The 23,848-nt window shown below is 38.6% G+C and overlaps 2 protein-coding genes across 5 annotated transcripts in view; both read right to left on the bottom strand.

Annotated features, from left to right (window-relative positions):
- The window catches only part of HTRA1 (HtrA serine peptidase 1), a 40,797-nt gene extending 24,923 nt beyond the window's left edge, over positions 1-15,874 (bottom strand). The window contains exon 1 of the mRNA XM_083364413.1: positions 15,348-15,874. Coding sequence (XP_083220539.1) covers positions 15,348-15,846 — 499 coding nt within the window. The 5' untranslated portion in view covers positions 15,847-15,874. The remainder of the gene's footprint in view (positions 1-15,347) is intronic.
- A 2,974-nt stretch (positions 15,875-18,848) lies between these two features.
- Positions 18,849-23,848, bottom strand: part of PLEKHA1 (pleckstrin homology domain containing A1) — a 55,946-nt gene continuing 50,946 nt past the window's right edge. For all 4 annotated transcript variants that reach the window (XM_083365012.1, XM_083365014.1, XM_083365013.1 and 1 more), the window contains one exon: positions 18,849-23,310. In XM_083365012.1, the coding sequence (XP_083221138.1) occupies positions 23,097-23,310 (214 nt within the window). In that variant the 3' untranslated portion in view covers positions 18,849-23,096. The remainder of the gene's footprint in view (positions 23,311-23,848) is intronic.

Here is a 23,848-nt window from a genome sequence, read left to right as displayed (position 1 = left end):
TATTGTCAGAAGGACTGTCGAGTATAGGAGGAGGATTCAGAGAGGCAGAAGGTCAGGAGCAAACTGAAGATAGTTTGACGGTTATCTTTTCAGCCTTTCTATTTATGACAGAAAATTCAGCTTTTTATAATATAATATAATTTGTTTTTCCCACACATTATTTTTGTCAGAATAGTCACTGTCTGACTGATCAAGATTCCTCTTTACAATAATTGAAGAGGCCTGTGTGACTCTGATTTAATACAATAGATAAGGAGCCAATCCTCTCCTCTCATTCATTCAGATTAATTCTACCTAAACATCAATTTCTTAGTTTTAACCACACAAAATTTTGCAAGCTGAAAAGCGTAAGAAGAAAAATTATAGATTATTGGTAATAGAAAATATATACCGTATATAGAATATTAGTAAATCAAAATTTACTATCGATGTTTTAGAAGCAATTGGCTACTTATCTTTGGATAGTAAAGCTTTAAGTTCAATGTTATACAGTATAGGGGACAAACATATTTAAACTGGCAGACATTTTTGTCTGTGTGTATGTATATGTGTATGTATATATATGCTTCATATATATATGAAATATTGAAATACAAGTACAAATTAAGTACTGTATAATTAGTTATGTATAATTAGAGGATTCAGGGTTGTAGAAACTTAAAATATTTACTACTGTGAACTGTGCATATAGCAACCATACGCCCCTAGTCTTGAACTTGAAACCTATTTCCTATTTGCCATTTCCTTATTTAGGCTTATATTAGATGCAGAAATATTATGGGCCTCTTATACAGATGGTCAACAAACACTGATTGCCAGTATCCTGAATTCCAAATAAATGAAAAAGAAGTATCATGGACTATGAAAATTTAGCCTAAATGTGTCAGCATTTAATAGTCTCCAGTAACAAAAATGAGCAATCGTTTAATTGCATTCAATCTAAACACTATTTTATCACAAATATAAGGGCGCTAGAGAGGCTTGAACTGATACAAATACAGAGAAAACCTCTTACATAAACAGGAAAAATCCCTTGTGTAGGATTACTTGAGTGTATCGCTATTGGGGGAAAAATGGCCCTACTAACAGCTGACAAAGAAGCTTGGCAGCAAGTGAGCATGGCAGCAAGAGCAAATGACTCAGCAAATGACTCTGGAGACTAGTTGCGGCGTGTGTTGCTTGAAAAGTTGTTCAGTTTTTATTGTTGCTATTTTATCTTTTGGGCTACTTAATGTGTGTGTTTCTCTTTTGTTCTCCTTATTTAAATTGCATTTTTGTTTTCTGTTTATTAACACTGCTGATGAGCACTTTTTGCTTTCATGGTGCTTTCCTGATTTGTGGTATACATTATAACTAAGCTTCCTTTATTGTGGTTATGAATAACTCTCAAGTATTCCAGAGAGATTTTACTCTCTTAGTTTCTCATGCAACTTCCTTTTTAACAATTCCCTTGTTTTAGAGGTTTCCTCTTTTGAAATCTAATGTGTTGAATTACCGGTACTTGCTATTTTTTTAAATTAATATATTTTTCTATTTAGGTATAAATCAGGTGAATAATTATCTAGTCCTTCAGTCAGTTCAACAATACTCATGCTGTGATTGGTCTAGATCAAGGGTGTTAAACTTGCAACATCACGTGACATGTCGTGACGTATCGTGACTTTTTTTCCATTTCCGGCAATGGGATGGGTGCGGTTTCAGCATGACGCATCCAGCCCGTGGGCCGGAAGTTTGACACCCCTGGTCTAGATTGTTAGTTAGAGTGAAATCTCTGTTCTAGACCACAGCTATTTAAGACATTTAGAAATATTGTCTATTTTTTGTTGACAGATAACCAATTGCTATAATTAATATAAGGATAATTAAATTACTCACTACTCCATCACTTTAGATGTCAGTTGGATTTAATTTTTCACTTTAATAATAATGGACAGTTTCTACTACCTTCTGACTAAGTAAGTACAGTACATTGAATTCTCTGTGTAAACCAGTTATGTGCACTGGATATAAAGCTATGAAATTCAACTTAATTTCTCTAAACATTTCTCTAAAGTTCAGTACAATCATTTTCAAAATCAGAATAATTGTTATTTCATTTTAAAAGAGAAAGAATCACAAAAATAAAATATTTTTATGGCCACTTGAAGGTATCCAATTTATAAAGAAATTGGAGGCGAGGCAAAAGGATGCAAGCGTAATTAATCAAATGGAAAATAAGCTATAAAAACAAGAAACGAAAAAGTGCTAATGTTAATGGGAACAGCCAAGAATGATGAACTTATTTTAAAACCTAGACTACATTAAACAGTCATCTAACTTCTCAATTTCTCCAGAAGGCAGAACTAAAATTAATTGATAGAAATTGTAGAAAAGCTGTTTTCAGCTAAATTTTGGGAGATGTTTTATAACAGGAGATTATGGGTTTATATATACCAGCTATATCCAGTATATTTACGTTCTCCTCTATTCCTCTATAAAGTAGAAGAAGGTTTTAGTTTTGGTTCTAAAAAACAAACAACTTTGGTTCTCACAAAGAATGAAGTGGCAGGTTAACTTATATAAAATAATCTAAATTAAAGTTAAGATTTATAGCTCTGTTGAAAGTGACAGACAAATAGAATTTATGAATTAATTTAATTCTATTCGGAAGGTAACTTCTGAGGAAACAAATTATGCTTATAGGAGCATAATTCCTGAGCCACCATTAGTAAAGCAAATTAAGAATTATCTGCACTTTTTAAAAAAATAAAATACATGACCTCAGACTGCAATGTCCTAAAATTGTTCTTTTTAAAATGTTTATCATTCTGATGTTCTGTTCTTACAACGGTATCTTTTTATCCATCTTTATCTCTTATGACCTGTTTCACTTTATATGAAAATGTGCATATTTTTCTTTTTATTCTACAATTCCACTTAAGAAAACTTAATTGATGAGATAGTATCAGAATCAGAAATTCAGAGTTCCTAGTCTCATTTCTGGCTAGACTGGTTCTTTAAAAAAAATTTTTTTTTGCAAAATAGACGATGAAGTCATAATGTTGGTTCCATAAATTCTCATACAGGAATAGCTTGGTTTTAAACAGGAAACTATTTCCTTGCTAAATTGTAAACCGCAGTTCATGATGTATGAAACAGCCAACTATTTTCATGATTATACAGACACAAACTGCTTTAGTAAGAAATAGCTTATTTCTAACTGATAATGTTGTGAAGTATCACAACATTATCAACTAGAAATAAGCTATTCCTCACTAAAGAAATAGCTAGAGATAGGTGTAGGCCACAGGTCTGCAACCTGCGGCTCTGTGGCTCCCAGTCCTCTGCCATGTGCAGTCCAAAAAAAAAAAAAAAGTGGGACTAAAAAAGTTCAACCAATCAATTCAAATATGCAGGGTAGGTGCATATCTCGCCTTGGCTCCACCCTTCAGTCAAACCCTGTTCTGCTCATGCGCGGATGTACGCGCATGCAAACACATTTTTTGCGGCTCCCAGTTTTTCCTTTTGTGAGGGAACCGTTTCCGAGTGGCTCTTTCACTGTTTCAGGTTGCTGACCCCTGGTGTAGGCAATATAGTAGTTCTAGAAGCCATTCTCAGTGGAATGTAATCCCAGATTTTCAAGCCTCCCTCAAACTACTAAAGATAAAGCTGCCAGAAAGTTACATCAGTAGAAGTATTTTAGAAGCATTTACTGATCTTCCGAATCAACTAAGAAGAAAGCTTTCCAATGAGACAGCAAGAAAAATAAATCAGATAATCTAGAGCCAAAAGACTAAATAACCTACGGCTGACATATATTTATTGCATGATGAAAAATGGGATTTTGGATCTTTCGACAGCAAATAACTTTGAAACCAAACATGTCTCTGAGACTTTATTCAGAAGCTTACAATGAAACATATAGAGTATTCTTAAGAAATCATGGGTGATAAGCATATTTAAAGATATGCTTAAATATTATCCATACTTTAACACAGATGTGGAGATGATGTATGGATTCTGGGCTTCTGGGAGCTGTACTTCAAAGACATCAGAAAGGCTATCACATCTCAATGATTACGAGAAACCAGGATAAGTAGGGTCAACCTAACAGTCAGTTGGGAAAATCACAGTGAAAAAAATGTCCTTATTTGTTGGTCAACAGGAGACATACTGGCTCAACGTACTTTAAAGTTTTGAAGAAGCAATGAACTGAACTTTCATTAAATGTTTTTCATTTGGGTCCTTGAAGGACCTGAAATTTAGAGGCCTAGAAAGATAGCAATTAGGTACTGCATATCTTCAAATACAAGTTACCGGTATGCTTTTTTTCCTAAAATAAGGCTGTCATATGAAACTATTGATTATTGAGCTGTAAAGGCAAACAATAAAGGCAAGCTGTAGCCTGTGTACAATCAACTTAACTCTTTTTAAACCACTAAAATGTATTGTTAAACCACTAGAATCAAAGTGTCATTTTTTTGTGGGGGAGGGGAAAGGAAGAAACCACCATAAGCTCTCAAAGGATGGCTTCCGACTCTTCCAAAGCATTGTCAGCAACTGGGCTGAGAGTCAGACCTGACTGGAGAGCATTGTCAAACAGACTCTAGGTTTGGGTTCTGTATGTTTTCCCAGCAAACAAGGAACAAGTTTGAACAATGTTCTCATTCTGCCTGTGCAAGTCCAAAGCAAGCAACAGTTACTTTACCACAAAGTTTGAGAGACCCTGTGATATATCAATCACAATGTAATAAGTTGCTTTGTTCACAGGTTCAAAACACAAGTTCATGAAAAGGAAAAGAGAGGTAGAAAAGCCACCTACAGAACATCGAATTATAGTTTAGTTGTTTCATTTGAGCCAGTCATCTGAAATGAGTAAAAATTAGCTCTTTATTTAGACCACTTTAAACAGAAGTATTTATTTGTACCTATCAATTAAAGTGAATACATAATCAGTACAAACTGATTTGATTATGATAAGTGTTTAAGATAATATAAAAGATGGTAATAAAGCAACAAATCCTTTAAATATTATAACAAAATGGTGCTTTATTTATTGTTTTGACATTTATTTACATTTTTCAGGCTTTATTTAAATTTTTGACATTTATCTCTTAGAAAACAGGATGCAACCATTCAGTTCAGTAAGTGGGCATTTGATAAGCCTTCATAGTCAGCACATCAGACATTCTTATTGTGGATACAAAGAACCAGTTGTCTGTGAAAATTTTCAAGGAATAAAAAGTCTGCTGTTCTAAATACCTCAAATACTATTTTTTTTTACTTCCCTTCAATCATGTCTGATTCTTGGAGACTGCCTGGCCAAGTCACTCCACTTTACTTGGCAAAGTTTTTCAGAAGTGGTTTGCCATTGCTTACCTCCTTGAGTTGAAAGAAAGTGACTCGTCCAAGCTGACTTTGGCTCTAAGGTGGGACAAGAACCCACAATATTTTGGTTTCTAGCCTGATGTCTTAATCACTATACAAACTGAGTCACAAAATATTATGAATATAATGGCAAATAAAATTCTTATTAATTAAAATATAAATTAAACTTTGTTAATTGTAGGTAAAATTTCAAAACAATAGTTCCTAGCAAACTAAAATGAATTTACAATATTTTATGGCTTAAAATAGAAGTTTTCAAACTAGGTTGAAAGCCCCTGCAACTTAGAGGGGGATGCAATTTTTTTTTTAAAAAAAATATGTTCAGTGCTGCCCAAGCAGTATGACAGCCTTGTCAAAGCTTGCTCCAACCACCATTCTTCACTTTGCCTGCACAAATCCCAGTGGCAAGCTACAGCCTGCAAAGTCTGAGAACTTACATTACTTCAATATAAGATCAAAATGTAATTTAATACAGAGATCCCCAACCTTTTGGGCACCAGGGACCGGTGCCATGGAGAAAGATTTTCTGAGGACCAGAAGGGGTGTGGTTTTGAATACTGCCTGCATCCCAAGGATGGAGCTTTGCTTGTTTGTGTGGCCTGCTTGCTGGCATGCTGCGGACCGGTGCCAGTCCATGGACCGGGTGTTGAGGAGCCCTGATTTAATACATATAAGTTGTATATTTAGTTCTTGCCCATCAAACAAACTTTTGCTCCCTGGAGGAGCGGTTATACAAATTCATTTTTCATATTAAGGGTCACAATACTGTAAAATTCAGGAACTCCTGGTTTCAACCATCATTTCCCCAAAATCAGCTGCCGGTTGAGCTCCGGATGGCACCGGATCTCCGCTCCTTCCGGCGCGGGTTAAAGACCCATTTATTTGAACAAGCTGGCCTGGCCTGATGGGGAGTTATTTAGGGTTTTAATATTTATATATATTTTCTATTGTTTTTATTGTGGGCAATAATTTAATTCTTTTTTAACTTTTGTATTTTTGTAGTTTTATGATATGCCCTGTTCACCGCCCTGAGTCCTTCGGGAGAAGGGCGGTATAAAAATTTAATAAACCTAAACCTAAACCTAAAAAATGGCAGTACATTAGCGACAAGCACATTTGAAGCTTATTTCTAGCTCTATGTTTTTTCCCCTTACAATTGCCATTATGAACTTTTGGTAAAAAAAATAATCAGTCTGTGTAACATTAGTTACACATGTTATTAAATTGAACTTCCTAAATCAACATTCTCCAACCTTTCTGGCTCAGTGGACTGGCAGAGGGAGTGGTGAGGGGGGAGAGGGATGAGTGTGTGTGTGTGTGTGTGTGTGTGTGTGTGCGCGCCACTTTCAAGAATGCAGTTCTCAGTTTGTAGCAACTTATATACTTCAGTAACTATTATTACTGTTATTCTGATAACAATTACTGTATGTTATCACAGATGTGTTTAAGAGCTCATCTGCATTTTGTTGCTCAGGGCAAATTGGTTTTTTTCTGATATCTAAGCCAAATACCTCTTCAGGCTCATATCCTGTTTCGAGTGGCTCGAACTGTCTTTAATCTGCATTTCATGGAATAGAATCTAGTCTTGTAAAAGAGTTTCCTTCCATTCTTTTTCCTGCTCTCTGGGGGCACTCCCATATACTATATAATTTATGTTCTGCAATGTCCCCTAAAATATGTTAGCATCATTAGCAACCAGTTCATCATTATTTAAGTGCAGAGTTAAAAATGCACCAAAAAAGAGAGGGAAAAGGGGAAACAGTCGTATAATACTCTTTGTGGCTCATTACTGAGCAGGGCTTTTCAACCAGTGGTACGGGTACCACCTGTGGTACATTGGCACCTAGCAGGTGGTATGCGACCATCCTAGAAAAGTGGTAGTGGGGGAGGGGAATGAGCTGAACTGGTGGCAGCACTGCACAAGCCTGAGCGAGAGACGGAGCTGCAGGGCTCCAGGATCAGCGCTTCTTTGGGGCTGTCAGGGCTCAGTGGAAGCGCCAGGATCAGCGCCAGGCTCCAACTGGAGCTCGGCGCTGATGCTGGCACTTCTGCTGAGCCCAGAAGAAGCGCCAATCAGCTGGAATGTTGCAGCATCTCCAGGGTCTTGTGATTTACATTCGGATGCTTGGCAACTGATTCATATTTATGATGGTCACAGTGTCCCTGGGTCATGTGAAGTGACCAAAACCTTCTGCAACCACCCAGCAGAAGGGGGGGGGAATAAAAAACAAACACCCCACCACCCCACTCCCGCTGCCATTCCTCAACAGAAATGCTCACAACAATGAAAACCTCGGACAGGAGCGCCGCCGGGCAGGCAGGCAGGTGTCTTGCTCGGCTGTGGCTTGGGGGGCACTTTTTTCAGTGCCATTGTAACTTCAGTCACTAAACGAACTGTTGTAAGTCAAGGACTACCTGTACCAAGAGCCTTGGTGGAGCAGTGGGCTAATGCCTCCTTAAGTAACACCAGCTGCCTGCAATTAGTGCAGGTTCGAGTCCCACCAGGCTCAAGGTTGACTCAGCCTTCCATCCTTCCCAGGTAGGTAAAATGAGGACCCAGATTGTTGGGGGCAATAAGCTGACTTTGTAATAATGCCGCTTGGGGTGTGTGTGAAAGCCCTAACAAGCAGACATATACATAGAATGAAGGCTACTGCTAAGCTTGTAAGCCGCCCTGAGTCTTCGGAGAAGGGCGGTTTCAGGGCCCGTCCGACGATTCACCCAAACAAATGAAACCGGAACGGGAGCTGGTTCTTCTAAGCCACGTTTATTGCTTCATAAACAAGAGCCCGAAGATTGATGAAGTCAGCGTTGATTTTACAGCACAATCAACGCTGCTAAATAGCCAGTAACGGCAACACCCTCCACCACACCCTTAATTATTCCACCACGCCCACACCTAACTTAACTACCACCCCCTACAGTATCCACCCTTTGGCACCCGCCCCACCACCATTGCAGCCGGTAAGCCACCCCCCAGCCCAAACCACCCTCCTTTCCCCCAGAGCTCCGCATACTTTCCTTTTCCCCCTCATCTCTCCGGTCTCTCCAGTCCGACGAGGGCTGTGCCTCGAGCCCCTCCCTAACTCGCCGGCAGTCTCCACCTCCCCTTGAACCCTCCTGGCACCCGTCCTTGTCCTGCCGTTTGAGTTGCTCCTTGGCCCTCTGGTCTTTTGCTCTGCGACGGCATCCTTGCCCTTCCCCCCAGCTCCCAAATGTCAGCTGGCCGCTCCATGGCCTTGCACGCCAACCGCACTCCCTCCCGGCTTGCTGATCACTTCCGGGAGTCGGCAAGAGCGGCGCGGCGCTGTGGAATGTGCTGGCAAGCGGGCCCCAGGCTGGGAGGCTGCAGCCGATGCCTCGTGGTCGCTGCTCTCCGTTCCGGGCGCCACCGAGGGAGGAAAAGCGAGGAAGACGCCGCCGAGAGTCCCTGGAAGCCGGTAGGTTGCTTTCTGGCTTCCCCGGACGTTGGGCGGGCGGTTGCTGAGGCGCGGAGAAGGCCGAGCGTTGTCCCGACCGTCTAGGAAGATGCGGGCTCTGGCGCCTGACTCTGGGGCCTGGCGGGGCGCTCCGCGGCCGCCGGCGGTGATTTTCGGGCCCGGGCAGGCCGCTCCGCGGCCCCTCCGTATGTCGGGCTTGCCAGGCCCGACAGGCGGGATATAAATGGAATTAAATAAATAAATAAATAAATACTTCATCACTTTTTTCCTTCTTTTTTTTTGTTCATCAAGTTTTTGACACCTTACTGGGCGACTGGTTGTACTCGGATGTTGCCATATCCTAAAAGTGGTACAGTGGGTGAAAAGGTTCAAAAGCCCTTTTATTGAGGATCTGTCTTAATAACCACCCCTAAGGAGAAGAGCAAAGGAGAACAAAGAAAAATGAGCCTTCATATGGCTCCAAGGGTCTATTTTGAGCAGCTATGTTATTAAGTTAACCATAGGAAACATCTTAAGAAATCTTTCCAAGTTGTTGATCACGTTTAGCTGATTTTATCCTTATAGGAACAACTGCAAGCTCAATTCAAAATATTATTAATTTTATTTTTAAAACCAAGTAGGTTATGATTGCCCCAAATTTCTTAGTGGATCTTTTTCCTACATTAATGATTTCACTGCCAAAATCATTTAACACCAAGTACTGTATCACCAAAGCAGAATCAAAATTGTAATATTATAATTTCTTGTGTTGACTTCATATTTTATCTCTTTATAAAATGATTGAAAAATATATCACAATCCTTATGGAGCTACTTTTTCTTTTAGGAACAAAAGTGGTGGTTCATCATAATCAAGGATCATTTGAAATGGCTTTTCAAGATGTTAGCAAAATTGCTAGCAAATCTATTTTTCTGTACAAATCAACAGATCACACTTAATTTTACGCTTGCAAGGAAGCTAAAACCAACCAAAAGATTTGGGAGATATTTCAATAGTAAGAGAGAGAAAAACCAGGAAAGGATAAGAAAACAAAATAAGAAAGATTGCTTGGAAAAGGTGGTAGGATGACAGGGAGAATGCTGACTCCTCAACTGGTAATTGGCTTCAGTCTTCTCTCCAAAGGGGAACTCTGTTCAAATACAACTAAGCAGAAATAACATAAAGAGGAAATGGCAAATAACAAATAACTTAAAAATCACTTCACGTCCCCAGGACCAGATCAATCAATTCAAAGTCTTGAAGGGGCTTGTGGGATGTCATCTGGGATCTTTTAGAAAGAATGAAAGGTAAGTATAGTGCCAAGCGACTAGAGGAAGGCAAGTATTACAACTTTAGATGTAACGTTAGAAGAGATAATTAAATAGTTAGTTTCTGAGTATTTACAAAACTATATAGTGCTCAGTTGAGAAATTGAGCACCTCTGGATGATAACAACTCAAACAATAAGAGCCATGAAAGAAAAAATAATAATAAAAGAATCAGTCAGATTGCTATGCATATAAATTTGTTCAGTACTGTTCAATACTGTACAAATGAAAAATCAAGAAACAATGGGCCTAAACAGCAAGGAGAGAGAATGCAATTACGAATAAGGCAAATATATTTATCCCAGAATAATGTTGCAAGATCCAATTTGGCTCAGTCACTGATTCCAACTGGATACCTTCAAAAATATTAACAGTAAAAGTTTTTCAACAATGGAACAGACTGCTTCAGAAGGTGATAGATAGACTCTCTTGGGAGTATTGAAGCTGAGACTGAACAGACTTCTAATGAGAATACTGCATTAATGAGTTCTTGTATTGGGCAGATGGTTGGACTAGATCAGACATGTCAAACTCGTGACATCACGTGACATCGTGCGGCCTATCAGAGTTTTTTCCCCATTGCCAGCAATGGGGTGGGCGCAGTTTCTTGGTGACGTGTCCGGCACCTGGATTAGATTATCTCCATCTGCATTTCAGCCCTTACATTCTATTATGTTTTAAATTCTGACTCAAACTTTTGTTCAGCAAAGTCTTCTATAAAGAGCCTTATATAGTTAATAACTCTAACCTATTTTTCTGCAGTTATTTTTGCTGCATTAGTATGAGATCTGTTTTTCCAGCCTTTTCCTACTGACATGCAGACAAAGAGCCAGCCAAAGGAAATGCATGCCTATATTCTCCAAACGTTCCTAATTAGCAGATAGCCAAAACATACACTTTCCAATCAAAGGAGCAAAACAGTCCAGGAATTTTTTTTTTAAAAAAAGTGCAAACCTGATCAGGAAATCTAGGAATTGGGTAACTGGGTCAAAAGTTTATTTCAAAAATGTCACTCTGCCCAACTTCATCAAGTAATTTGCATCATAGCTGGGAAGAATAAGTGGTCAAGAAAATCAGCAACACTTTGAAAAACTTGGAAAATGTTGAAAATCGTACAGTTAATAGAATCAATTGGTGAAAGTTATATATTGTATAAGGGGGGGATTTCTATTGACAATCCTGTGTCTGCTTTCTACCTACTATTTTTTTCATTTCTACAATCTTCAAGGGGAATTTTTAAACAGCACTGAGAGCTGTAAACAGAATGAGAAGACTAAAAAAGCTTCATTTTCTCTGTTTCATTATTGGCATAAACATTTAAGTCCAAACCCAGAACTTAAATTTACAGCAGCCCTGCTTTTCTCACTCCAATATACAAAAAAGACTCAAAAATATTGCAGTGGACTTTTGTTTCTGCCTCCTCAGTGGTGTCTTCAAGTATATATTTTTAAAAAAATTTAAAAATACATGTATCTGAAATATTTAGCTAATCAGAAATTCCAATGGTCTGTGGAAAGTTAACAAACAGAACAGCTAAATAAGTGAAACTCATTCCTGCTGAGTGGTTTGACCCGGGAATGTTTTTCCTGATGCCTGGTGACATGTTGAAAGGAGGCAGAAGACAGCCAGAGAAGAAATACAAGGGGTTAGAGTTTTCAGCAAATAAAAATTGGGTGAATTTTGTGGGGACTAAAAGATCTGGAGGAGCACATTATGTGATAGTACTTGCAATGTCAACTTCCAATGGGGACTTATGATGGACTGATGCTCTCTAAAGGTATGGTGAAACACCATAGCTGAGAATGCCAGCTAGAAGGAAGATTCTGCGGAGTGCAATGAAGGACAAAAAAAATGCGGCCTCCAGAGGAAAAAAAAACTTAGTGGTGAAGGACAGGATTCACCATTAGTCAGACCAGGAAGATGTGCTGGATAAGCAGAATGAGGAGAAGACTGCTTCTTTTGGAATGCAATTCCTGAGCAAACAGGGATTCTTTCACTATCGTCTTTGTAAAAAAAGCTCTGGGAAGTAGATTAACTGTTAATTCCTATACATCATCATTAAATAGAACAGAGTTAAAGTTAGGGTTAAGATGAATGAGTATTAAAGAATTAGTGAGCATTACGAAAAGTATTAACTCTAAGAACATCCAGAGAATTTTGGGGCCAAGCAAAATGGGAATCCAAGTCTCTTTTGGCTGGTGCATCCCACTGTTTCTTGCTGCCATTTCTCCGGATTACTCTTTTACAAAGAATTGGCATTTAAAAAAAATTAAAGTTGAATTTCCAACCATCTTGTGACAAAATGTATTGTGCTAAATGGATTGCATTTTGATAAAACAATGATAGCATTGCCAAGAAATGATCCACATAACTGTAACAGCTATATAAGAAACCCTAGATCTTCTGCTGGAATCAGGGTTAAATTTACCATAAATTGTTAGAATCAAAGACATTTAGTAATTAATAATTGTTATTTAATGTTATACATTAATGTTAAAGAGAAGCAACCTAGAACTAAGGAGAAACTTCCTGACAGTTAGAACAATTAACCAGTGGAACAACCTGCCTCCAGAGGTGGTGAATGCTCCAACACTGGAGGTTTTTAAGAAGAGACTGAACAGCCATTTGCCTGAAATGGTATAAGGTTTCCTGCCTGAGCAGGGGGTTGGACTAGATGACCTCCAAGATCCCTTCCAACTTTATTATTATTATTATTATTATTATTATTATTATTATTATTATTATTATTATTATTATTATTATTATTATTATTATTAAAGCTACACCAGTGTAAGAGTCACATAAACTCATATTCAGAGTGCACAGTTCAATTCTGGACTGAAATGATTAAAATCTAGAATTTGAGACTTAAATTTTTCAAGTCTGTAAAAAGAAGAGTTTATTGCATACTACTGGAAAGTCTAAGAATATATATATATATGAAATCAGGTTTCAACTATGAAGTTGTGTAAAGGAGCCAATTTGGACCCTGCCAATTACCTATAAAACAGAGAGAATGGGATGATCCAAAAGACAAGGGCCACATACGAACTTTCTCACCATTACAGTTTCCCCTTTCCAAGCTATATTTTATTATTATTTTTTCCCCTCATGAGATTTACATAAGCATAAAGGAGGCATCAGAAAGACTGGAAAATTCTATTTTAAACGAAACAACACAGGAAATAGAACAGGATTTCACTTCTCCTCCAATCTGCCCACTACATCTGCTTTGACCCTGTGCTTACAATTATGCATAGGACCGAATCTATTAGCTTGATCCAGCTTTAGAAAATCTTCTTGTTGCTGGGATTTATTCTTAGGTTAATGTTAACTGGATTGTGGCCTAAGCAGGTAAAAGACTACTAAGGGACAACTCTTGTTTTTTCAGTCAGTCTCATCAAAGAAAATATTTATCTCTAGGAAATTATTTATAAGAGCCAAACCAGATGTTTTACCCAGATAAACAAAAGTCTTCCAACTTTTTTATGAAAAGCAATCATAGGCCCCTGCAAGTATAAGTAAACAAGCAATAACTGCTTAACCCCTCTCCTTCCAGCTGCCTGTTGTTCTGTTAAAAATGCACACCCGTTCACTTTTCCATCCACAGGAAAAATGTACTTGTACTCATGATTTCCTATGCAAACAAAAAATGACTCATATGTAGCTAAGAAATTAAATGCATGGAAAGGGTTAAGCAGCTGTTTGGCTGCCAATGCTCATGCTTATCCTCCAAAGCTGTTTTGGTCTTTGCTATGTATGATCATCATGGATTCTGACCTATGATGACTTTTGAGTCATGCAAAATATTACACACAACTGAACTAGGGGTGCAATTTTATACACACTTTCCAGGAGGTAAGACTTAGAGAACACATCTGGACTTCTCAGTAGACATTTGTTTGTTTATTTAGCTTATTCTTCCATTCAAAGTAACCCTAAAATAGCCTACATCGTTACAAAATAAATCAACATCAGAAGACTCACAGTAAACACTGTAAAACACATTGGGCACTTAAAAACCCAGCCTGGATTAATAACTGCCTTTGAAAATGGGCTAAAAATAACACTTACAAGTAAGGATGTGTAAATTATATAGTATTAATATATTCTTATTTATTTGTTTGTATTTGTTAAACCACCCTCTTCCACCATGGCTACACATAAATCCAAAACATATATTAAAAACACAGGTAAAAATCACATCTGCCTGGACCAAAACAACATTCCTCAACATGCAAGAAAAATTCAACAGGGGCTCTTATTAATATATAACATAGTTTATATTGCACCTCTGTAAAATGGGAAGAATAAAATCTATTTTATTGCTTTCAAAATGACCAAATCAAAAAAATATATTTCCCTTCTCATTCTTCACAGCCAGATATCTGCTTAGTATATACTGTAACTAGTTAAAAGGTTGGTCCAACTCTTCCTATTCTCACCTAACAAAACCGCATTCTCTCTTTCCAAGCTGTGATGTTCCTTCACTGTCCTTTCACTATTATATCTTATCTAACTTGCTGTCTTCTTTCCTTGGAACAGTCTCTTTTTTTCATACAGATGTCCTCCATCTGTCTGCTTCTTCCATGACCCAAGTCAGGTCCATTCATCATTCCTGAACTATGCTGCATCCCTAATTATCTACTTTTTTCTTTCTTTCTAGTAGGTCAGGGACACAACTATTATTGATACCTTGGAAACCAGAAGTGTGAATTCTCCCGGGCACTGCAAAATTGTTGTTTTGTTATCATTTAAATATGCAAGATAACATTTTAAAATTATTTTATCTTGGGAATAAGATAAATTCCTAAGAAATTAGGATTTCATGCCCAGCCCAAATCTTCCCCTCCCTTCTTCAGCAAAGAAGAAGAAGAAAAAAAAACTAAATTAAGTTTTATAAATAAGTTAGCACAGGAACAGCATTTTAGATTATTCAAAAAAAAAAAAAAAGCGACGGAGAGAGAAGGATACAAATCTAACTCGGTGCCAGATACCGCGCAGGGTGGGAGTCAGATTTGGGAAGAAGAAGAAGAAGAAAACGGCAATTTGCTTTCGCTCTCCTATGTCCTCCTCTCCAGACACGTTGGACTCCAAATATCCCATATCACAATATTTACGGATGTTGCAGTCCAACGCATTTCGAGAGCCGACGAAGGGGCGCGGAATTAGCAGCAAAAGTTTGAGAAAGGCGCGTCGCCTTCCCCCCGCCGCCTTCCCGAGCGAAGCTCACCCTGACCGCAGGCGCCCCGCTGGATGGCGATGACGGGCGGCTGATGCTGGCTTTCGGAGCGCCGGCTAGCGGTCCGCAGCTGGCACAGGTTGCCGTAGCTCCTTCCATCGGTGCCACACACCGGCTCGGGACTGGCACAGACGCAATGGCCGGCTTTGGCTCGCCGGCGCACCGTGGCCGAAGCCGCCACTCCGGGTCCCCCGGGCGACAGCACACAGAACAGCCCTTCGGCACACGACGGCTCCCCGTAAGGCGACCCTCCGCAAGACTCGCCCTCCTGCGCGGCACAGACGGGGCAGCAGCCGCAGGAGTCGAACGTCTGCCCGCTTCCCGCGCACTCGGCGGGCACCTCGGGGCACCGCGAGCGGTCGCAGCGGTCGGGGCAAGCCCGCTCTTCGTAACCTCGCCCGAAGACTTGAGCCGAGCCGGCCGGGAGCAGGAGCAAGAAGAGGCACGGCCACCAGCCGCTCGGCGCCAAAGGCCACGGAAAGGCTTTCATCGCTTCCACACGAGAAGGCGCGGAAAGCGCGGCGAGAGAAACACGCGCAACGGACTGGGACGGCGCGGCCGATGTGGGGAAGGAGGGTCCTGACGCGCGGGGAGAGCCGGGAGTTGGAAGCGCTGCCTGGCAAAAGCGCGGCGAGCAACTGAGGAGGGAAACGCTGCTTTAAAAGGAGCCGGCGCCGCCGGAGAGGTGGATGCACGCGTGGAAAACGCCGCTGGCTTGAGGAGCCGTCTGGGAGGAGCCTTGGCGCCGCCGCTATACAAGGCCGGAGCAGGGAAGGAAATCGGCTGCCGCGCCAAGTGGGAGTGCAAACTGCCGCAAGCTCTCAGAACTTTTTTTCCCCAAAGTATTCTTATTAATATTGAAAGGCACGGCTCTGGGATTTTTTTTATCAGTTCACCATACTTGCCATAAGAGTTTTGTTTCCATAATTTCTGTAATACATAGAATGAAGTCTACTGCTAAGCTTGTAAGCCGCCCTGAGTCTTCGGAGAAGGGCGGGATATAAATGGAATTAAAATAAATAAAATAAATAAATAGTTTATACCTAGAGGAGCAGGCGGTTATTACGGTCGTTCCGTTAACTCTATCCTGTGCCGTTTTCTATAAGTAGATCATCCTCTTAGCCAACCTAAAGTTCCACACTTAACTCACGATTCATCCTGTTGCCTGTAAAATGCACCATAAATGTGGCGGGGTTGGGGTGAGGGGGGGAACCCTAAAAATCCTGGTCCAAGATACTTCCGAAGTTTTCTTCTATCGCTTTGTTCTTGGACTTCCTCCATTAAATCTGCCAACAGTTTGAAATGTTCACCCAGGTCTTCGTGGATCTCGAATAATATTCCTTCAGGAAGATTAACACATGTATTTGTGGCCCATGCAAATGCATAAATGATCTTAAGCCCTGTACAAATTGGACCAAAAATGCAATTTTTTAAAAAATGACATGCTTATGTTTGGGAATTAACATAAGTTTGGCCTACTAGCAAAGCAATTGGAACAGCCCACTAGATGCAGTGGTGATGCCAATAAGCACAGCCCTATTTGACTTTTCTCCCACATTCTCCTCACCACTTGGAAGCTCTCCGTTTAATTCTTTCTACTTTATATTTCAGTTTGCAAACTCTCACATGAAAAAGTTATAAGGCACCACAAAAATATTTCTACTAGTTTATCAAAATGTGACTTTTCCAGAATATTTAGATTTGTTGGCTAAATGGCCCATGTTTTTCAGAAAAGAGCTGCTGTGTGTCATATTTGAGATGCACACTTCCAATGAGATCAGTATATTCTGTCCTAAACACTGACTTCCAGGAAAGTTTCAAATTTCCTGGACACAGAAAAGCATTCTCTTTGTCCTCAGAATACCTTCCTATGCTGCTGCTAATACATTTGCAGTATCACACACACACACAAAAAGATTGCTGGAATACAACCAGCTTGCTACTTCGCTAAGGAAAAGTTAAGGCACTTGCTGACATTCAAGACAGCCTTTTCAAATGCTAAGTGAAGATGCAGTGTTGCAAATAGATTTTGCGCTCAGAAAAATAAATGCTGGAAAAAGTAATTAAAAAAATACTGGAATGCGCAGAGATGGACAGATTAACTAACTATGAGATTGAAAGATAAAGAAGAAACAGAATACTACCAAACCTGGGAGTCATTCTACAAATGGCTAGAGGAAAGAACCAAAGATTCTTTGGTTAATTGTTGAACAATTAACATATGTATGTAAGGGAAAAAGAACTAATAAAATTTATTTAAAAAAATAGAATACTTAGAATGCCAAGTGAGAGTCCTCCTTATCTCAAGCAAGATGGTGATACAATCTTTTTTCCAATTCTGTTATGAATAGAGAATACTATGGGAAATATGAGAATACTATGGGAAATACTACTGAGGGAGGCAAGCGAAGAACATCCCAGAAATCTCAGCTTGGATTTTTCTTACTGTCCTGTAAAGCCATTAACTACCCTATCAAGAGGGCAGCTGGCTTTTACTGGCTTTTAACTGTATATTTTGTTTACAATCCATATTATTTGTAAACTTTTGGGGAATACTTTTAGCCTACAAGGCATGATATAAATAAGAAATACATAAGGGAAAATCAGTGATACTTTTTGTCAGTTTGTCTTAGAATGGGATGTAAACCATATAGCTGCTTTGGTAACATCTCAAGAAAAAAAAAACTGTTTTGGGCATAGCTCCAGTATTAAGGCAGGAGTGAGGTAGCTGTAGCCCACCAAGTATTATTGAATCACAATTCCTAGTAGCAGAATATTTGGCCCCAATAATCATAACTTTCAGAAGTTATAGTTCATTTACCAGGTGTTCCATCTTCTCTCATATTCAGTGCTTTTTTTGTAAAAGAAAAAGGTGCCGGAACTCACGCATGTCATACAACCTGCCTTGCCTACCCTACAAGGTTCCATCCAAAAAAGGTGCCGGAACTCCGTTCTGAGCGTTCTATGAGAAAAAAAGCCCTGCTCATATTAAAAACAGGACTTCTTCCAATGGCATATTAAAATGCATCTGGAATCCCAAACAGGATTTTAAGCTAGCTAGAATGACCAGCTTTACTCTGGTTGGAAGTTTCCTTCAAGTTTTTTTCCTGATAATTTTTCTTTACTGTTACATAGTTTAAAGGGGGTTCTCTATTTTCTAATTTGGGGTGTTATTTCAAAATTTTATTTATCCAATGTGGACATCACTTATCTCATTTGCAGGGTCTGCTATGTATGTAACCTTTTTGAATTTTCATCTGAACTTTTAAATATGTATCAAGGAGGGTAGTCAAGTTTTCTTGAATAAGTTATGGTTTCTTTACCCTCATTCTTTAGTATCATTCACGTATGAGTCTCGTATGAGGACTGCACATATGAAAACATGTGTACAAACTGGCAAATTTAATAACATAGTCTGACACAGATCATACCAAGATGTTTTCAGCAATAGTTTTTTGTAACCTAGTTTTAACCACTGAGGAATATTATCTCATTAAAATGTTGCTGGTAATAAGACTAGTTGTAGTAACGATGCAAAGTTTTTTAATGTTTGCTTTTTGATTGATTAAAAATATCAGTTTTAAGATTTCTGGTGAATCCGAAGGGAAGAACAAAAGTAGTTTGCAAAAATTGTTTCATTCATTGAACAATTTGTGTTTAGATGTAACTAAATGTAGTAGTCTAATAAGATTATTATAATTCATTATTTATCTCAAATTTATTAACAAGTGTGACACTTACAGAAAACACCACAGGTTCCAAATAAGTTAACAATTTTCTTCACTTTTATATAAAAAAGTACTGATAAATTAAAAGTCCTGACAATTTGCCAACCACAAGCATTTCCCACACTACTGAATTGCCTAAGCAGTTTGATTTTAAAGGAATCCATAAGATTGTTGCTGTGATTACAATTCACTATTGAAAACTGGTAATACTCAAAGAATAAAATGAACATGCAATGTGAAAATTGTACCAGAACCAGTAAACCTAGCACAACATCAAGGTATGGCAATGCAACAAATAATCCAACTGTTTCTTCCACAAAATATGTATTGTGAAAAATAAGATCTTTCACACATTTGCTAAATCTGTTACCAGTTAAAATGTTATTCTCCTGAATTAAGACTGAACGGAACATTTACCTTAATTCACATGTAACTGAGAAGGCAAATAAAATGTAATTTACAAACACTGCTTGTAAATATTTAGCTTATAATTGAGAAATATAAAGGTACTGCTGTATTGGAGCAATCGGAAATATCATCACAGAAATTTGGCATTCTACCTTTTTCAGGCCTTGTCCATTTTTATTTCAATTTTTAATACCTACAGATTTGATCCATATAACTTTCTATAAATGTAGTTAGTATATTTAACAATAGAATAATGTATTCTTGAAAGGCAAACTCTGCAGCAAATTTCCACAATCACAATTGCTGGACTCAGTGATCCAAACTGTTTTATTTGATGACAAACAGAATTGTAGCTAAGTTGGAACAACAGTGAAAATTCCCAACGAGACAAACTTAATGAAAAACCTGGAAAGTGACTGAGTCAGTTTGTATCAGTTATATAAAATACCTATTATACCTTTTGAGTTTATGTGCAAAAACAAATTAGGGTGGCAAAATGTTCTCTTGTCCAACGGCCAAATGACTCTTCTTGCAAATATAAAAGCTTCAGAGATAAAGCCTGAGATCAAGATTTTGTGGGGAAGTTATATTTCGGGAAATGAATTTGGAAGCTAAAGACCATTTAGTTAAAGGCAGTTAAAAGGAACATAAATCAAACATGTAGTATTAGCACAGACAAATGAACTGCAAATGAAAATGTCATGTTTCAAGCAGGTCAGCCCAGCTCATGACTGTAGAAGAGTTGGGTGTACAAAACGGGATAGTCATGAAAATAAACACATAATTGGACTTCTAATATTACTCTATACAGCCTCTTATACCTATGGCACACAGAAAGCAGCTGTGGGCCAGTCTCTCTCTCTCTCTCAGCCCAACCTACTTAGCAGTTTTTATTGTTGAGGAAAAGAGGAAGAGACAGGAGTATTAGGTATGTTCACCACCTTGTGTTATTTATAAAAGTAATAAAAGCGGGAGAAAAATCTAATAAAAGCAGGAATGTGCTGGTCACTGTTTAACTCAATGGTTCTTAAACTGATTCAATTACTTCTCTTACCTGTTCCAAATGATGTCACTATCCCCACAACAAAAAAAAAATCCAGACTGTTGTTTTAACACAAGCATCTTGGCAGCATCAATTCCAAACTGGATCCTTAACTCACAAACAATCAGTTACAAATTGCTCCATTACCCTCCATTACTCCATTGGGGAAAAGTACCCCCACCCACCCACTTAAGAACCACTGGTCTAACTGAAGTTCTCTACAGTCTAGTCAGCTGAGTAAAAATCTATATTTCTTCCTGAAATGGAGAGGGTTATAGAATCATCCCCTTTCTACCGTTTTAGAAGATAGTAGTGAGAATTTGAAGGGAACAGTATACTAATGCTCTTAACTTAAGGGAACATCCCTTTCAACTAATTTGAAAATTTGTGCTTTTGCTCCACTAAGACATGTCAAAAGAACCCCTACTTCACTGGAATAGTGGAGGATTTTGTTTTGCTTAAATATCTCCATTCATTCTTCATGATTTTCAAGCATAACTCACACGAAAATATGAATTGCATAAAGAAGCAGCATGTGAAACTTTGGGCCTTTTGTTGATCAAACAGATTTTTTTTCACTAAGGTAAAGGTAAAGGTTCCCCCGCACACGCGTGCTAGTCGTTTCCGACTCTAGGGGCCGGTGCTCATCTCCGTTTCAAAGCCGAAGAGCCAGCGCTTGTCCGAGGACGTCTCCGTGGTCATGTGGCCGGCATGACTGGACGCCAAAAGCGCACGGAACGCTGTTACCTTCCCACCGGAGTGGTCCCTATTTTTCTACTTGCATTTTTACGTGCTTTCGAACTGCTAGGTTAGCAGAAGCTGGGACGAGTAACAGGCGCTCACTCTGCTACGCGGCACTCGGGATTCGACCCGCCAAACTGCTGACCTTCTGATCGACAGGCTCAGCGTCCTAACCCACTGAGCCACCGCGTACCTAACTATAAAATAGTACATTCTTTTTTTGATCAGTTATCCAGCATCACCTTAAACCTATTATTATTTGTCACTGGAACTGAACAAATATCCAGTCTGAAAACCATTATGCACAGCTTAGATACCTGTATGCTGGAAACTGTACTAGCATTTCACCTTATACACATGCTCAACCATATCACACAAGGCTCAAAATCAGAAAAATAAATCTATCTAACCCCCAAACTTTTAACTTATCATGAAGAAAGAACCCACAGGCACTTTTAATAAATGCAGTGCACAGAAGTTACAGGCCACAGTTGCTTGATGGAATAATTCAGTACCAATTAATAGCATGAAGCAGAGTTTGTTCAGTCTTTTACTGACCAAAATATAAAATGGGAACCAGTTACAACTCACTGAAGTGTGGGGGGGAGGGGGGGAGATCAGACAAGAGAAAACAAAATTTTGAACAGTAGTTTTAAATAATTACTGCAAAGCCCATTATAAAATATTTTAGTTAAACCTTTAAAAGATTTAATAGTTTATGTTCCCTATTTTTTTTTAAAATCTACATAATAACTTTCTTTTGGTGGTCCATCAATATCCAAATGTGCAAAAGTTACAATTTACCTTTAGGAGTACATCAAAAATAGGCTTAGTATTCAAAATAGCTGTATTATGGTAATGTAAATTTCACAGCACCAGTTTTCTGTAATTCTAAAGGATTTGGAATCTATGAAAGGGCAGTGATTTACAAAGTATTTATCAGGAGCTCCAATTAAGTCAGCACATTTAGGTTACTGTAAATAATCTGTGGGCCTTTCTTATAAGCTTACTTTTCTCATAGAGATTCTCACTTATCGTACTTTAACAAATATTATATTTGTTATGAGCAGGTTTTGTGCCTTGAACACAGAGATTGCTCAAATCTAAGCATTCACTATAAGGAAAACATACCTCATTTCAGATACTGCAGCATGGTGTTTTTCTTAATATTCTTAACATGAAATATACTTAACATGAAAAATCTCTTTGCATAGGAAAAGTGCATTACATTGCAGCTACTGTTACACTCTGCAGTCCTGACAATCAAAGAATACTGTATACATAGATCCAGATACCCCCAAAAAACTGTGCTAGTATTTTTTAAAAATAAGCCGATTTGGTTGACAATAGCCTGAATTACAAGATCATTAAGCTGTAGTAGCGTTAAAGGGTTGTTTTTTTTTCAGTTTTGCCAAACTGATGATGAAGAGCAGCTGGTACCTTGCTTAAATAACTTTTTGATCAAGTATAATATTTCGGCCCCTCTATAATCAAAAAGATTTGTCATCAGGGTAGAGAAAAAGCAAAAAGTCTGCTCTGATACACAGTGCAAGGCAGCATATAACTATTAAAACATACAAAATTTTGAATGTATGCATACAGAAAGGTCAACATAAGCAACATTCTATGTTTTGTTCTTTCTATCTTTGGCTAAAAGTCTGAGAAAGGAAATTCAAGGACCAAAACAATTCTTAATTTTCCAGACTCTTCCCCATCATTACACATCACTAACTGGAAGGCTTGCATCATCCAGATCCACTGGATCAGGATCCTGTTCCTGAGTGCCATTTTTATTTTGAGGTTCCAATAGGGCCTGTAAAGTCACTTTGGAAGTTGAGTTTCTTGAAGGGACAGCCTGGATCTTGAAGCTCCCTGGTTTGGACGTGGTAAAAGATTCATGAAATCTTCGCTTCTCCAAGACAAGGGGTTTGCTGTTAAAGGTTTGGACCAAAGTGGGGCGGTAAGTGGTTGTGGAATGTGAGGTGGCTGCTGCTGTTTTTGCAGGACAGCTGGATTCTGAACAGCTGGAATGCTCCTGTAAAGGAGAAGTAATTATCTGATTAAGTTGGTCATTTACTCCATATTAATTACTCAATTCAGACCTACGTCACTGAAATAATGAAAAGGGAAATACAAAGCAAGGCATAAGAGCACAAAGCAGAAGCTTCTCCGATGCAGCACAATATTAAGACTGTAAGCATATAGCATTGTGTAACAGCAAGCTGAAACAGCCAAGACAAATCCCTAAATCTAGCGTGATATTATTTTTAATTCTGAAAGTGCAATTGCACTGAGTTATTATGCCTAATGCTATCAATCTCCCAGCAGGACAGATTTCTGCCTTACTTGCCACATGCCCATTGTGAGCATACCACCGGCAGCATTTTGAAGAATCTGTCGATTTTCAGAATTTGCAAATAGGATTACGGTAAATACTTCTTGAAATCTAATGCTAAGAGAATTTCAAGAAACTAATCCCATAAATTTATGCAAGGTGTATTCACTTGTAAAAAAGAAGTATAATTAAATTCTTAAAATTCTATTTTAAAATTTACATTGTAGGAATCATCTAA

Source organism: Vipera ursinii (assembly GCF_947247035.1).
Source record: "Vipera ursinii genome assembly, chromosome: 5".
NCBI classification, from domain to species: domain Eukaryota; kingdom Metazoa; phylum Chordata; class Lepidosauria; order Squamata; family Viperidae; genus Vipera; species Vipera ursinii.
Note: the sequence above shows the minus strand (reverse complement) of the source record. Positions and strands in the feature narration are given on the sequence as shown.